This window comes from Misgurnus anguillicaudatus, chromosome 7, assembly GCF_027580225.2.
Source record: "Misgurnus anguillicaudatus chromosome 7, ASM2758022v2, whole genome shotgun sequence".
NCBI classification, from domain to species: domain Eukaryota; kingdom Metazoa; phylum Chordata; class Actinopteri; order Cypriniformes; family Cobitidae; genus Misgurnus; species Misgurnus anguillicaudatus.
This window is the reverse complement of record NC_073343.2, coordinates 31,755,089-31,772,500: the sequence shown is the minus strand read 5'-3', so window position 1 is coordinate 31,772,500 and position 17,412 is coordinate 31,755,089. Positions and strand designations below refer to the sequence as shown.

The window sequence follows — 17,412 nt, the reverse complement described above, 5'->3', positions numbered from 1 at the left end:
TGAATTATATTCGCATGAACAGGAAAAGTTCCCCCTTTGTTTGAAGTGAGGTCCTGAAAAATCTGTTTGAATGGCTATTTGGCGGAAAATGTAGGGGTAAGGGGTAGAAATGGAATTGGGCCTTACTGTGAAAACCCTTATTTTGTTCTTTTTTTGAGCTTTTAAAGTTAATAACATGAAAAAGAAAACACCATGTGGCTTTGACATAAGGACAAACAATGAGTTTTGAGATCCTTTTTTTACAGGAACTGCATGAATTCCCACTCGCAGAGTTAATTTCAGTTTCATAACACAATCTTAGCATAAAAACAAAAAAAAATCAATGAAGAGATGTGCACAGAATGTGTTCAAAAGTGCAAAATCAAACGCAAGTACACTTATCTTGGAATATTTCACTGAAATATATTGTTTCAAAAGGCGTCCTTGGCTCTGTACTCAACCTGCTTCATAGGAGCTTAGAAGTTTTGCATGTGGGGCAAGACGATAGCGGTTTATTTTCGTTTCAGTAATTTTTGCATCTTTTGTCCTTTTCTTTTCTCCAGGCAGTGGAAACAAATCTGGCATCCAAAGATAGTCACTGGGTGTACGCCAATGAGGTAAGCACACATTCTTTATGAGTTTCGTAACTCATTCTTATCCGTTTCATAAGTAGGGTTGACCTGGAAGATTTTAGCAGTCTGATACAAAACAGACCCAAATCATCCATTCTGGCATCGTCAGTTCCAATTTCAACATACTGTACAGTGTTTGGTATGTGACACATATCTTATTCAATATGTAATATGCTGTCACCATGCTAGAGCAAAGCTGACAGTAGATTACTGCAAGGGCTGAACAGAATTTTTCTCTCTCTCTCTTTCTCTGTTTCTTTACTTCTTTATCTCTTTCTCAGTCTCTCTTTGACTAAAACCCGAGAGAGTTGGGAACTGAAAAGAGCTAAAAACAGAAGCCATTGATTTGATTGCATCATTCGCAATTCTTAATGGGAGAGGTTGGTCACTGATGTGCTGTTTTGGCTTAGTTCTCGTTTCCTCGGTAACAGTGGCTTCTCTGATTTTCGTTTCTTAGGAAGGTGTTGCATAGTCCCAAAAGTCACATTTATGTGTCATTTAATCTCAAGTTTTTACTAGTTCACACAATATTTTCTATAAAGAAAAATTATGGGAATGTTACAGTAGCTTTGCCCCTAGGCTACTTTCCCTAGCAGCAGAATGCAGTTGTCACTCCTGTTTTAGTGTGCTAAATACAGTTATATTCACACACAGCAAGGGCTCTGTCCACCATTACCCCTGTCTGCGTAGGCTTCATTTTTCTCAGAAGAATTACAGTACAGTAACTCACATAGACGTGATGTCAGCTTTGTGTCATCTGAAGGGTTTCAATTCATTCGCTATCTTCCAGCAGAGCTGCACCTATTCATCTGCTGTCTGGGTGCTACCCAAATTTTATGCTCTATAATTAAAAATATTGTTATAAGGCATTTAAAGCCGCTGTCTGCTAATTGAAATTTGACTGATGAATTCATGTCTTGATTAAAGTTGTTTATTAAATAGGGTTGTGACATTAATGATAAAACTTTCTGTCTTTGATGTTTTATTTAGTCACTGTCACTATGTGGTGGTGGTTCAACCCATGGTTGGGTGAAATATGGAATTTTTTATTCGATTCACAGCTGCGTTTGTCCAAATTTGACCCATGCAAAAAAACAGTATTTTTTATATTGTATTGTTACAGGCAATGTTCACTGCTACCATGGTTCAGAGAAAAGGGGATTGCAATCTAATTAAAGCTCAGGGCAGAGAGCAATACCTGATCAGGGTTCAGGGCAGAACCAGTACCCGATCAGGGTTCAGGGCAGAGAGCAGTACCCAATCAGGGTTCAGGGCAGAGAGCTGCACCCAATTGATACCTGGCTCAGGGCAGAGAGCAGTACCCGATCAGGGTTCAGGGCAGAGAGCAGTACCAAATCAGGGCTCAGGGCAGAGAGCAGTATCCGATCAGAGTACAGGGCAGAGAGCAGTATAACATTAAAGCTCAGGGCAGAGAGCAGTACCCAATCACAGCTCAAGGCAGAGAGCTGTACCCGATCAGTACCTGGCTCAGGGCAGAGAGCAGTACCCGATCAGGGTTCAGGGCAGAGAGCAGTACCAAATCAGGGCTCAGGGCAGAGAGCAGTACCCAATCATGGTTCAGGGCAGAGAGCAGTATCAAATTAAAGCTCAGGGCAGAGAGTAGTACCCAATCATGGTTCAGGGCAGAGAGCTGTACCCGATTGATACCTAGCTCAGGGCAGAGAGCAGTACCCGATCAGGGTTCAGGGCAGAGAGCAGTACCAAATCAGGGCTCAGGGCAGAGAGCTGTACCCAATCATGGTTCAGGGCAGAGAGCAGTATCAAATTAAAGCTCAGGGCAGAGAGCAGTACCCAATCATGGTTCAGGGCAGAAAGCTGTACCCGATTTATACCTGGCTCAGGGCAGAGAGCAGTACCCGATCAGAGTTCAGGGCAGAGAGCAGTACCAAATCAGGGCTCAGGGCAGAGAGCAGTACCCAATCAGAGTTCAGGACAGAGAGCAGTATCAAATTAAAGCTCAGGGCAGAGAGGAGTACCCAATCATGGTTCAGGGCAGAAAGCTGTACCCGATTTATTCCTGGCTCAGGGCAGAGAGCAGTACCCGATCAGAGTTCAGGGCAGAGAGCAGTACCAAATCAGGGCTCAGGGCAGAGAGCAGTACCCAATCAGAGTTCAGGACAGAGAGCAGTATAACATTAAAGCTCAGGGCAGAGAGCAGTACCCAATCACAGCTCAAGGCAGAAAGCTGTACCCAATCAGTACCTGGCTCAGGGCAGAGAGCAGTACCCGATCAGGGTTCAGGGCAGAGAGCAGTACCAAATCAGGGCTCAGGGCAGAGAGCAGTACCCAATCATGGTTTAGGGCAGAGAGCAGTATCAAATTAAAGCTCAGGGCAGAGAGCAGTACCCAATCACGGTTCAGGGCAGAGAGCTGTACACGATCAGTACCTGGCTCAGGGCAGAGAGCAGTACCCGTTCAGCGTTCTAGGCAGAGAGCAGTACCCAATTAAAGCTCAGGGCAGAGAGCAGATCCCGGTCAGGTTTCAGGGCAGAGAGCGGTACCCAATTAAGGCTCAGGGAAGAGAGCAGTACCTGAACAAGGTTCAGGGCAGAGAGCAGTACTCAATCACGTTTCAGGGCAGAGAGCTTAACCTGATCAGTACCTGGCTCAGGGTAGAGAGCATTACCCGATCAGGGTTCAGGGCAGAGAGCAGTACCCAATTAAGGCTCAATTTGATGAACTGACACCAATAAAATATGAAACACAATACGATGAAGAAACATCTGACACCTCTCAATTCACGGAGAAGGGAGAGAGTGTGAGACAGAGACTGTAACTTGTAATATTACAAAGTCACTCTTAACCTTGAATTGTTTTTTACACTAATCTCTCTCTCTCTCTCTCTCTCTCTCTCTCTCTCACACACACACACACACACACACACACACACACACACACACACACACACACACACACACACACACACACACACACACACACAAACACACACTCACACACACATTATGACAAAGTGTACTTGTGGTTCGTTGCCTAAATGTTGAGTGGATACACTTCAGTTTCTGACGCATCACATTATTAGACAATATATGAGGTTCAGCAAGTTCAGATGACTGTAACTCAGTTTGTGTTCATATTGCAAATACATTGTACATGCAATTGTATATTATTTATATAAAAACATTAATTCTAGGAAAGACCAGAACATCACTGGATGTTTTACTCCTCCATGACAGATACAGGGAATCATGCGCACCCAGTTACCTTTTGTCTTACATCCGTCCTGCCTCCTTGTTACTACAGTAACTTTTAAGAAACAGCCCTCATTGCAAGACAAATCCTGCAACCTGTGGTGTAAAAGATAGTCCCTTGGTTTATATTTACCCATTTATATACTTTCAGCTGGTGGTAGTCTTTCCTAAATGACTGCTGTATGAAACACTGAATCATTGTTCCTCTCTGGGATGCATCTGTCACCACAAATCAGCCGTTCTCATTTTAAATAAATTACTTTAGCTTGCTTAGTCATCGCAGATATCTGTCCGTGTGAATACTGCTTTACCATAGTGCTTTTGTTGTCAAATATCTCTCACTAAGTGTATAATTCTACAAATTTGCACAGTATACAGATTTCAGTAAGTTTTAATCAGGGCTGGACTGGGACCAAAAATTGGCCCTGGCATTTTGGCCCAGACCGGCCCACTACATAGGATCACAAATCTTTGTGCAACCTTGACTATAACTCTATATAATGATTAAGTAGAAAAGTATAAGAGCTGACACGTGACATTAAAAAATGTAAGCGCTGTAAAAGGCTTTGCAGGTTTTAAAAAATAATAGTATAAGCCAGTGAGTGCACAATGTTGTGCACCTTATGATAACACTGAGACAAGATAAATGTTACAATGACAAGCCACAAGCCCCATTGCAGTGTGTGCAGAAAATTTTTATCACTTTTTTTCTGAACACCTTTTACCAATTCCAAACCAAAGTTATTTTAATAACCAACATTTTGTATATATATTTTCCTTTCATCCTATTTTATGCCCTTGCTGCCCGAATCAGCATTTCTTGTATAATGGTCATTCCATGCATGGCATCTTTCTTATGGACATAAATAATGAATGTCCAGTGTGTGTTAAACATTTTTATTACACGGCTCTCTGGAATGCTTGATTCTGATTGGTCAGTTGAGACATTTGCAGGTTCGTTCTTTTCGAATAATAACCGCTCCAAAATAATAACGCATAGCCGGGCTACTTGCACGAGTAATATCGCTCTGCGCCAATAAAGATCAATAATGATTACTGTCTGTGTGGCGCCATCTTGTGACAAACACTCGACAACCACGACAAGAGACAGACAGCTTACTGAGACTGAACTTGACAAAATAGAGCATGACAGCAACAAAGCTAACACACAAAAAATACAGAATGGGGATTAAAACTTCTCAAAGAGAAAAAACGGAGACAAGTATGAAGCAGAGGATCTTTATAAGGTATTACGATCATTTTATGCATCTGTGCAAAGTTTCGCGGAAGGATAAAAATGTTAATTTAAAACAAATATGCCAATAAAACGTTTCAAATTCATATTCATGTCCAGTTTTTTTTCTTATGTGGCAAGTAGCCGTGTAATAAGCGGGATAATGTAGAGGCAGCCGGTAGTTATTGGGAAATAAGCCCCTTCAGTGTGATACAAGACCCTCCGCTTCGCGTCGGGTCCTGATCACACTGTCGGGGCTTATTTCCCAATAACTACCGGCTGCCTCTACATTATCCCTTACTTGGCCCATTTTAAATGTAAAAGAAAATGTGCCTAATAATTCTGCAAGAAAAAAAGGTGCTTTTTTCTCCAGTCAGCCATCATTAACAATAATGTTTTAATTATAAATGCTTTATTTACAAAATTAATGGTAGTTATTAAAATTTATTTGGTTTGGAATTGGTAAAATATGTTTGATAAAAACTGTGATCAAAAGTTTGATGTAATAATTCTGCCCACACTGTATTTTATTGCAGTGTAATCACTGTCATGTTGCAAACAGCCATCATTTGTGTTTTTGACTGTGTTTTATTAAGAGGATATCTAACAACAGTGTTTTAAAAGCAGTTCTGCTTACCGCATGTCAACTCGCTTCTCAGTCGTCTCTTATTTTGACAGACGCACACTGACGCTACATGCTTCATAAAATTCCCTAAAGTTGTTATTGGGCTAGCCAAATGTCAAATCAAAAAGAACCAATGGGCTGCTGATTAGGTGTCTCCTTGGCCGGTCTGTCGGGAAAAAAAAACATCTTACGCTAACTTTTTTGGAAAATGCAGTACATTGCCACCGCACCTTTTAGCGCCATTAATGAATTACATTAAAACAAAGAAAGAAAGCAACGGGCTGCGTTGCGCGATGAACAAGTGTTATGGGCTGGTCAGACAGAAATAGTGCGAGAAGTATGATACGTCTGTATGATACTCGCTCTCTGTTTCTTGTGTATGTCAGATCATCGCTCTCTGTTTCCATCTGACACAAGAAACAGAAGGGGAGGGGTGGAGCTTGTTAAGAGATGATTGGGCCAGCCCAGTGTCAGTATGGAAAATGAACCAATGGGCCGCTGTCCATGCTTTATGAGGCCGGTCGTTGGCCAATTAAAAAAATATATATATCATATTATATTCACCGGCCCCCAAGGACGTCGGCCCACCGGGCATTTGCCCGGTATGCCAGATTACCAGTCCAGCCCTGGTTTTAATTAAAGTGCAGTCACACACAATGTAGAAAGGTGAGATGGGATAGAGAGAGAGAGATCAAGAAATTCATGATGCATCACCTTAGCCTTTGAAAGGCAGAGGTTTGGATGTTAACCGAATCACCATGATGCTTGTTTATCCCTGGATCTCTGAAATCGAGTCTTAGCTAAACAATTTGCCTGTGCCACGGTGCGAAGTCGAGAAATTTACAAATTAAGACTTAATGGGTTTCATCAATCAGGGTCAATGTAGAATGTTTGAACTTGACGTTATTGATTTATTGATGTCTGAAACACAATGTTTATTTGCAAACAAATTGGTATTGGTATGCATATTTCAAAGCTAAAAACTTATTTACATTTATAAGCTACTTACAGTGCATTCAAGCACATGTGTTTTCGGGAACCCATAACTCTTTACAGTATTTACAGTATTCCCATATATTCATACATTTAAAAAAACTACTTTTTTCATTATTGCCTCCCTAAGATGAATTGCTTCATTGTTTTCTTTATTACATTATCTCTTACAGCAAGTCTCATTGTTTTTATGTAAATGTACAGCGGGGAAAATAAGTATTTGACACATCAGCATTTTTATCAGTAAGGGGGTTTCTAAGTAGGCTATTGACACAAAAAAAGAAATCAGAACATTTAAGTATACAAGTTGAGTCATAATAAATAAAGTGAAATGACACAGGGAATAAGTATTGAATACACTTTTTTAGAAAAGCCTTTGTTGGTGATTACAGCTTCTAGACGCCTCTTCTGCATTGCTCAGAAGTGATTCTGGCCCATTCTTCCACAAAAATGGTCTTTAAATCTTGAAGGTTCCTTGGGCATCTTTTATGAACTTTGATTTTCAGTTCTCTCCATAAACCTTCATAAGACCAAAGCTCTCATGCAAATGTAATATTAGCTATATTTAGATACTATATTTAACCAATAAGATGTAAAAATTCCCTTACTGTCACCAGCTGATAAACTTTAATTTAACGTCACATTTCACACAGCATGTTCAGGTGCTTAGATGTCTGCAGAGATTTAATAGCAAACAGTGACATTAGATGTCCTGACTTTGTCTGCTATCACCTTGTTAATCTGTTGAAGGTTTTATAGACATGAATAATGAATAGCAGTGACAGGGACATGGTTCACAGATCATGTATATGTTGGGCAGGGCTGTTTTGATTAATGTGTAAGGAGGTCATCTGTGATCTCCCAGCACTTCAACTCATCTCCGTACGTCTCTGCGTATTGTCATCCCACTTCTTCGTGTAAACTGCAGCCGACAGACTGCTGCCAAGATGTTTGTGGATATTTTGTAAGATTAAAGTCCCTATAAGACCTACAGTAAACAAAACCAACTCCATATACAGTATGAAGGTCACTGAGTCAAAAGCTCATTTACGACCTCAGTGATTTTTCAGCGAGACACTATTTCAATATAATTTAGTTAGGAACATGGCTTTGTGACTGGGAGTTTATGATCCATTGTTTGGTGCAAAATAATATGCAAAAATATAATTAGAACCGGTGAGACAGTAAGCTTTGTCTGCCATGCATTTCAAGAAGACTTTAATCCTTGATGATGTATATGCAAAACATTATAGCCAAACCTGATAAAACAAAATTGTGGACTAAAATGTTCCCACTAGGAAAATATAATTCATAAATAATTGGACAATAATATCCACTGCTATTTTCACATTAAGAGTAACCTTACTTATCTTTAAAACAATGTGCCCAAAAAAGCATTTGGCAAATTACAAGGTATGCATTTTTATGAGGTGTCCTCCCTGGGTTTGAAGCAGTATGAAATAGTTCCAGTTATGTCGACTGCATTACAAGTTTAACTGATATTACAGATTTATTACATTTCAACAATATGAAGCATAAATGTGTGTGGTAGTGAAGAAAGAAATTGAATACAGTAATGAATAAAGTAAATAAACACTGATTGCCTGCTTGTTCAGTTTTGTTTTCGCTTCAGTAGTATAAAACTAGAACAAATTAGACATAAATACTGAAGAAAAAAATGAATATATAAATATTGCTAGGACTACTATTATTGCAAAAACATGTGCAAACACTTTACTTTAAAAGCAATGCGAGTAGTGCGACAGTCTTTCTCTCTTTCCCTCTTCATATTCTTACAATAGCATTTTAGGGCAAAACCTGTCAAATGTCTTAAAATAAAACATGGATAATTGGTGCTCTTTAATATTTTAGGTGTTACTAATTGAAGTAAGTTTTTTAACTAAAGCAGCTTTCACTTTTTACAGTATAGTATAGTATAGTGTACTACACTCACCTAAAGGATTATTAGAAACTTTTGCCCTCAAAAATGCCTTAATTCTACGTAGCAATGCTGAAAGCATTCTTTAGAAATGTTGGCCCATATTGATAGGATAGCATCTTGCAGTTAATGGAGATTTGTGGGATGCACATCCAGAGCACGAAGCTCCCGTTCCACCACATCCCAAAGAGGCTCTATTGGTGACTGTGGGTGCCATTTTAGTACAGTGAACTCATTGTCATGTTCAAGAAACCAATTTGAAATGATTTGAGCTTTGTGACATGGTGCATTATCCTGCTGGAAGTAGCCATCAGATGATGGGTACATGGTGGTCATAAAGGGATGGACATGGTCAGAAACAATGCTCAGGTAGGCTGTGGCATTTAAACGATGCCCAATTGGCCTAAAGTGTGCCAAGAAAACATCCCTCACACCATTACACCACCACCAGCAGCCTGCACAGTAGTAACAAGGCATGATGAATCCATGTTCTCATTCTGTTTATGTCAAATTCTGACTCTACCATCTGAATGTCTCAACAGAAATCGAGACTCATCAGACCAGGGAACATTTTTCCAGACTTCAACTGTCCAATTTTGGTGAGCTTGTGCAAATTGTAGCCTCTTTTTCCTATTTGTAGTGGAGATGAGTGGTACCCGGTGGGGTCTTCTGCTGTTGTAGCCCATCCGCCTCAAGGTTGTGCATGTTGTGGCTTCACAAATGCTTTGCTGCATACCTCGGTTGTAACGAGTGGTTATTTCAGTCAAAGTTGCTCTTCTATCAGCTTGAATTAGTCGGCCTATTCTCCTCTGACCTCTAGCATCAACAAGGTATTTTCGCCCACAGGACTGCTGCGTACTGGATGTTTTTCCCTTTTCACACCATTCTTTGTAAACTAGTTGTGCGAGAAAACCCCATTAACTGAGCAGATTGTGAAATACTCAGACTGGCCCGTCTGGCACCAACAACCATGCCACGCTCAAAATTGCTTAAATCATCTTTCTTTCCCATTCTGACATTCAGTTTGGAGTTCAGGAGATTGTCTTAACCAGAACCACACCCCTAAATGCATTGAAGCAACTGCAATGTGATTGGTTGATTAGATAATTGCATTAATGAGAAATTGAACAGGTGTTCCTAATAATCCTTTAGGTAAGTGTGTATATAGTATTATATAGTATATGGTATTTTATTTCGTAAGTATTTTGATCAGTACACAAAAGAACAAAATTCTTTTTCAGATTAGTCCATCATTCCTCTCAATATGTTCATATCATTGTGCTGAAAGGCATCATGGGACATAGTTGAGTTGTAATGTTGAATTCGCAGACTTTCTTTAGATGACTGGTGTGAGTGTAGGTATTGCGCTCAAGGACTGTATGCTTTACATTTTAAGCAGTCAGACCTTGGTTTTCTCATGTTTTTATTTTGTTGTAAGTCTGGAGCTCTGCTGGGTTTTGATCAATATGTTTTGATGCCAAGACTTCACTGCTGCGCTCTAAGCCAGCAGGACCCTGGATTTTATGCATTTGGGTATGACTTTTGTACATTTCAGTATTTCCTTGGTCTTTTATTTACCAGCTGTTTCATCCAGCGCAAATGGTAAATACAATCAGTTTCCATATAAACAAGGGTATCGGCTTATTTTTCATTTAATTGTGTAGCGGTTAATGGTAAAGCACATGAAATGCCAAAATTTTTCACAGTACAATCACAATTAGCGTAATAGAGACGTTCAATGGCCTAAGAGGCATTCAGTAAACGGCTCCTTGTTTAAACTGACTGTTCTAAACGGTTTAACATGACTGAACCCTAATTGACGTATAATGTAACGGTGCCAAAAATAAACTGCCAGAAATTTCAAGATGGTACAGGAGGTCTTGCCAACACATTGTCTCCATAGTTACTATACAACGTGCTAAGTGTATTTCAGACATATTCTTGCTGTAAATTAAAGAGCATTGAAACACCTGTATTTTTGGACTTTGAAGATTAAACCAGCTTCGCTGAGAGACCAGCTTGACCACCATCTTGGCAAGGTTGGGAGACCGGCTAGGCCATCTTAAACCAATAAATTCCAGCAAACTATAAGCTGTTTTTTGTTAGCAAAGATATTTGATGCATTTGGATCAAACCAGGACTTTATTTTTGTTTGGTGTCAAGTTTTAATCTAATATATTTGTTCTCTTTATGTGTGTTTATGTGCAGGAGGTGAGTGACACCGAGATTATGGAGCTTGTCCACAGCGCTCTGGGACGAATGACGGTGATCAGGCAGATCTTCCCACTGTGGAGAGACACCAACATCCGCTGCATGAGGAATAACCATCGCATCTCTTCGCTGCTGTGTGACCCACAGGAGGGCTATCTGCAGTCTCTGGAGGTGTGTATCTTAGCAACCTTTACAAAAGCGCTGGTTATTCAGACCCATCCATCAGAAATAGATCTGCGTGTGATGACTGTGGTCATCTTGGACAAAAGATGGACTCTTTACAGATACCGTAGTTAACTAATTTACTACAGAAGTCTCACGTCTGTGGCCTTTTGCTAAAGGTTATATTACATCAGTTGTATAAAGTGGTTTTGTGAAATGAGATGGCAACATTTCTTCTCTGCATTGCTTTTTCTTCTTGAAAGAAAACTAAACATTCACTGAATTCTTGTAGAAAAGATCTTTTTAAAACTATAATTCTGTGTATTTGTGGATCAGCGTTTATATGCGCACGCTTCGAATGTGTCGGTCAGAATGAGGAAGATCATTGATTTTATTGATTTTTCGCTTCAACATCAGTCAGGTGCCGCACTTTATCTGTCTTTTAACGTCAAGCAAATCCCACACTTTTATTTTCTTATTCCTGCATGTTTTTAAACTGAAAGCAGCCTTTGTATTAGGAAAGATTTTGAAAGGTAGACCTCTGAGAAAACATACAAATAAAAACCATTTGAGATGTTTAATTACTGTCTGGAGCTTTGGGATCGCTAGACGAGGGCGTAATGTACTTATTTTTATGGAAGCCTCAAAATCATAATTTTTCACTTTTTGGCTGTAGCTCAATGTTACACAGTGTGCATTCACACTCATTTAGAGTAAACAACACGAGTCAAATATGGTACACCAACTGTCTATCTGTCTGTCTGTCTGCCCAACTGTCTGTCTGTCTGCCTGCCTGACTCTCTGTCTTACTGTCTGTCTGTCTGTCTGCCTGCCTGCCTGACTCTCTGTCTTAATGGCTGTCTGTCTGTCTGTCTGCCCAACTGTCTGTCTGTCTGTCTGTCTGTCTGCCTGTCTGCCTAACTGTTTGTCTGTTTGTCTGCCTGTCTATATATCTGTCTGTCTGCCTGCCTGTCTGTCTATCTGTATATTTGTCTGTCTGCCTGCCTGCCTGCCTGACTGCCTCTATGTCTGTTTGACTGTCTGCCTGTCTGTCTGACTGCCCGTCTCTCTGCCTGACTGTCTGTCTATATACCTGTCTGTCTGTCTGTCTGTCTGTTTGTCTATATATCTGTATGTCTGTCTGCCTGTCTGTCTATCTCTATCTGTCTGCCTGTCTTTCTGTCTGACTGCCTGTCTGTATGTATGTCTGCATGTCTGCCTGTCTATATACCTGTCTGTCTGTCTGTCTGTCTGTCTGTCTGTCTGTCTGTCTGTCTGTCTGTCTGTTTGTCTATATATCTGTATGTCTGCCTGTCTATCTATATATCTATATGTCTGTCTGCCTGTCTTTCTTTCTTTCTTTCTATCTATCTGCCTACCTGTCTGTCTGTCTGTCTATATATCAGTCTGTTTGCCTGCCTGTCTATATATCTATCTATCTCTCTGTCTGTCTGTATGTCTGCCTGCCTGTATGTCTGTCTGTCTGCCTGTCTTTCTGCCTGACTGTCTGTCTTTCTGTCTCTCTGCCTGAATGTCTGCCCATCTGCCTGTTTGTCTGCCTGTCTTTCTTTTTATCTGCCTGCCTGCCTGCCTGTCTGTCTATATTTCTGTCTGTCTGTTTGCCTGCCTGTTTATATGTCTGTCTGTCTGTCTGTTTGCCTGTCTGTCTATATATCTGGCTATCTTTCTATCTATATGTCTGTCTGTCTGTCTGTCTGCCTCCCTGCCTGTCTCTCTGCCTGTCTTTCTTTCTGTCTGTCTGCCTGCCTGTCTGTCTATACGTCTGTTTGTCTGCCTGTTTATATATCTGTTTGCCTGTCTGCCTGTATGTTTGTCTGCCTGCCTGTCTGTCTATATGTCTGCCTGTCTGTCTATGTATATATCTATCTGTCTGTCTGCCTGTTTGTTTGTGTGCCTGCCTGTCTTTCTTTCTTTCTTTCTTTCTTTCTTTCTTTCCTTCTTTCTTTCTTTCTATCTGCCTGCCTGCCTGTCTGTATATCTGTCTGTCTGTCTGTCTGTCTGTATGTCTGTCTGTCTCTCTGCCTGACTGTCTGTCTCTCTGCCTCTGTCTGCCTGCCTGTCTGTCTGTCTGTATTTCTGTCTGTCTGTTTGCCTGTCTGTTTATATGTCTGTCTGTCTGTCTGTTTGTTTGCCTGTCTGTCTATATATATGTATGTCTGGGTATCTGTCTATCTATATATCTTTCTGTCTGTCTGTCTGTCTGTCTGTCTGTCTGCCTGCCTGCCTGTCTGTCTGTCTGTCTGTCTGTCTCCCTGTTTATATATCTGTCTGCCTGTCTATAAATCTGTCTGTCTGTCTGTCTGTCTGTTTGTTTGCTTGTCTGTCTATATATCTGTATGTCTGTCTGTCTATCTATCTATCTGTCTGTCTGTCTGCCTGCCTGCCTGCCTGTATGTCTCTCTGCCTGAATGTCTGTCTGTCTGACTGCCATGATCTTAAAAATGTTTCAATCATATGCCTAAATGTTTGAAATGTGCATGTGCCATTTTCATTTTAAACTTTGAAATGAAAATATTTTTGGACAACTTAAACTGAATATTGAAAGAAAACCTAGCCAATAATAGCCCAGAATAGATTTGAACTCCTTTAATATTCTAAAATTTATCTCAGGATGAGACCTCATAAACTTCATGATAAAATGCCAGAAGTACAATTTTCGCAAATTCTAGGCAAAGGGTGATTACACTGGAGAGAGAGAGAGAGAGAGAGAGAGAGAAAGAAAGAAAGAGAGGGGGAGATCAGAATTTGTAGCATTTGGGGCATTGCAAAAAGACTACAGTAACTATGTGTTATGTTTATTTTCTTTGTCATATCATTTAATTTCTCTAGAATCTTCATTCAAAACAAGAGCATGTGCCACTGATCCAGATTAGCCTTCTGTGCCCTGATGCTTTACACACTAAACAAATATAATCTGGTTACATCACTTTGCCTGCCCAACATTAAAACGCTTTGTCTGCTTTAGCCTTTATGAAAACCTTGCTTTGGTCTGTTTTCCCTCTTTTGGAACAGATTGCAAAATCACATAAACCATTTTCTCTTGGGCTTACTGTCTTAAACATTTACGAAAATGAGAGTTGCATGCCAGCTAATGCCAAAGCATTACCACAAAACAGAGCAAGGGGATATTTGAGATGTTACCATCCGAGGGGACGCTCCGCCCCCCTCCGTCGGCGTTAATGATACAGGGCTGGGTGTAGAGAGAGATCGAGTCAGTGTTGTGTTGGATGTTTTAATTAACTGGAGAGGTTTTGGTATTGTGCATCTCAGCCCTCGGGCCACGGGTCTCCGCACTGCATGCTGACAGTTTGTGAAATGCTGAGTAAAAGCTCTGTGGGCGGTGTTGAGCTTTTATCCCTCTAATTGATGTCCTCATTTTGTTGTTTTGTTTTCTCATTCAGATTTTAAGCTGGTGTTAACAGAGCAATTGTACCGTACTCGACATTCTGAATGTTTGGAAACATTTTACAGACTTCATTCTGTCGAGCGGCCTTGTGCTTTTACAGGTGGAAGGGTTTTTGTGTGGTGCTTTTAAAATCGACCTTTGGATGACAGGTGGCAAGGTTTTAGAGGAAAGCGCTGATAATTTCGAATAGTAATTGTAATAAACGTGACCCAGTCTGTGAAAACCCAGCTAAAGACATTTTTATGATGAACTGTTTTCTACATAAGAACATTTTGTGAAAATATAGCCTTGATATTTTTAATACTGACAGAATAAGGTCATGTCAAAGACTGAAATCAATGATTGAGATCAAACTTTGATGCTTGAAATCTCTTCATTAGATTATGAAACTTAAGCCTGGATATCACGAACAGGGTCACAAATATTATATACAGTTTCAGTGTTGAGTCCAAGTCAAGTCGAGTCCGAGTCAAGAACAAGACCAGAGATCAAGTGTCAAGGCCAAGTCCACGTCCTGCTTTATCTGGACTAGGTCTTGAGTTGGACTGGCTACAACACTGGTATGTGCTGTCTTGCTAGTATCAAAAGTCAGTTCTCAAAGCAATAGACAAGACCATTTTGACCAATTAGCTGCGAGTAATTTCAGTTGTTTTGACAACTTTAGCCAGATTTATACCACGGTGCTGTTGAGTGCTTTATTCTGATTGGTTGAGAAATGTACAACGGGTGTTGATTGTTTTTCTGTAAAACGCACACCTAACCTGTCAAATGTCATAAAAATATCCACCAGAGCAATGTTTGTGGTAACCTGGGTATAAACGCTTTGCATCGTGCCACATTACCACCTTGTGTGTGCATTATTTTTAAATAATTCAATTGCCCGTCATCAATTATTCCTTGCTTAGATCGCACCCATCCGTTTAAAGGACAAGTTCGGTATTTTACACTTAAAGCCCTGTTTTCAGATTGTTTATGATGAAATAGAACGGTTTTGACTGAAATTTGGACATATGATGAATTTTCGGGTGTTTGTTCTATCACCTCCCACCTCTAGAATGGCTATATAGGTGGACTGGAACAATCCTTCCTAAAATGCATTAAACTTTCGTTTACAAAGACATGAAACTCAGCGAGTGGTCAGGGGTGTTCACTAATATGCTCACACAAAAATCGCTGCAAAAGATGCTTTCCAACAGGTGTTTTAGCATTCGTTGTAAACTTGTAACTTGTAAACATTTTTCCAAACGCCTCACACCCGTATATTCTTTCATTGAGAGCTTGAATAAGACACTCCAGCCCAGTTGGTGGCGATAATTCGCCTTTGCCAATTGCAAGAATACAAACAAAGTTCCCGGCGCGGAGTAATACCGTACCTCACAGCACATCTAATACAAGTCATTGGAGTTGGACAAAAACTACAATAAAACCCGTCTTTTGCAGCGATTTTTGTGTGAGCATATCATTGAACACCCCTGACCACTCGGTGAGTTTCACGTCTTTGTAAACGAAAGTTTAATGCATTTTAGGAAGGATTGTTCCAGTCCACCTACAGCCATTATAGAGGTGGGAGGTGATACAATAACACCCGAAAATTCTCGGGCCAGCATCATATGTTCAAATTTCAGTCAAAACCGTTCTATTTCATCATAAACAATCTGAAAACAGGGCTTTAAGTATAAAATACCGAACTTGTCCTTTAAGCACACGCCCTTAAAGCCCACCCTCCAATGACATGAACGTAAACCTAAACATGTAAAATGATTGACAGGTAGAATGACTCAAAAGGCTAGGCCTGATACTTCCTGGCTCGACCTGATTTTGGCAAGTGAGAGATGTCCTCATGGCAACATATTGTGTTGACCCAAGGACAACATTTTAGTAAATAAAACCTAAACCCACCCTAAACCCCAACCCTAACCATAACTAAACCCTTAAATCAGACTAAAATAATAATATGTGAAAACAAGGTCTAGAAGGAGCTAATCCTGATTGGAAGCTTAAACTTGAAACAAACTGTAAACTTATTTCTGAAATCTGATTAAAATGTTGTCCCGGGGTCAACATAATGTTGCCCTGAGGACATCAACCACTTGCCCAAAACAGGAGAGCCGAATTTGGAGGGAAAAAAAAAGTTTTTGAAAATTATACATACATAGATACAGGTCATTGAAAGTGCTTGAATCTATTTTATGCATTAAGTTTCCTAGGAAAAATATTATTCCCTGTGTAGTGTAGGATAATATCATAAAAATTCTCCCTTGCCATACTTCCTGCATCCCTGTAACGCCGTCTTTGGCAATATTTTAGATAGTGATATACTTTCTGGCTCCCGAGTCACCCTGTCTTTGTCGTTAAGCCTCGCCATTGGTTGAATTTGATATATACATTCAGATGCACTTACCCCTGGAAGCATCCCCAAAGTGTCACCGCAGTGACGCAACGCGAGTTCCCTCGAAAGGGAACTGTAACAATGTATCTTAAAAGGTAACACGATGTAATCTTGCTCTCACTTGAGATGTGTCCCCACCTTAAGTTCTTGAATTAGAGGGTAATGGACCTGGAAAGTCCTTGAAAGGTCCTTGAATTTGAAGTTAACAAAGGTGTGGGAACCCTGTGTATAGTATGTGTTGGTACAGTATGTAAATGCCATGATTTGATTGTCATGTGACCCATAATATGTGACAGGTGTTGTCAAACAGTACAATAAAACTACAAAGAATAGATTTATTGGTACCTGTATCACTTGAAAGGGACGCCTACAGTAGATTTTGAATTTGGTGGCTGGATAAAAAACCATTCATCTGATGCATGCATGACTTCTCAGGACAATTATAGCACAGATGTATGTCAGGTAACAGGGACATTTTGTGTGTAGTATTGCAAAAAAAATGAAAAACAATCACAGCCACTTTAATGCTGTACGATGAGTTCTGACTTCAGGCTATTGGTTTTAAAATGAAATCATTATAGGACCTGTTTG

At 40.2% G+C, this 17,412-nt stretch overlaps 1 protein-coding gene across 6 annotated transcripts in view; it reads left to right on the top strand.

Annotated features, from left to right (window-relative positions):
- grid1a (glutamate receptor, ionotropic, delta 1a) overlaps positions 1–17,412 on the top strand; it is a 436,389-nt gene that overhangs the window by 358,433 nt on the left and 60,544 nt on the right. For 5 of the 6 annotated variants that reach the window (XM_055173307.2, XM_055173309.2, XM_055173305.2 and 2 more), the window contains 2 exons: positions 543–596; positions 10,841–11,014. In XM_055173307.2, coding sequence (XP_055029282.2) covers positions 543–596; positions 10,841–11,014 — 228 coding nt within the window. The remainder of the gene's footprint in view (positions 1–542; positions 597–10,840; positions 11,015–17,412) is intronic. The other variant, XM_073869734.1, reaches the window with a different exon arrangement.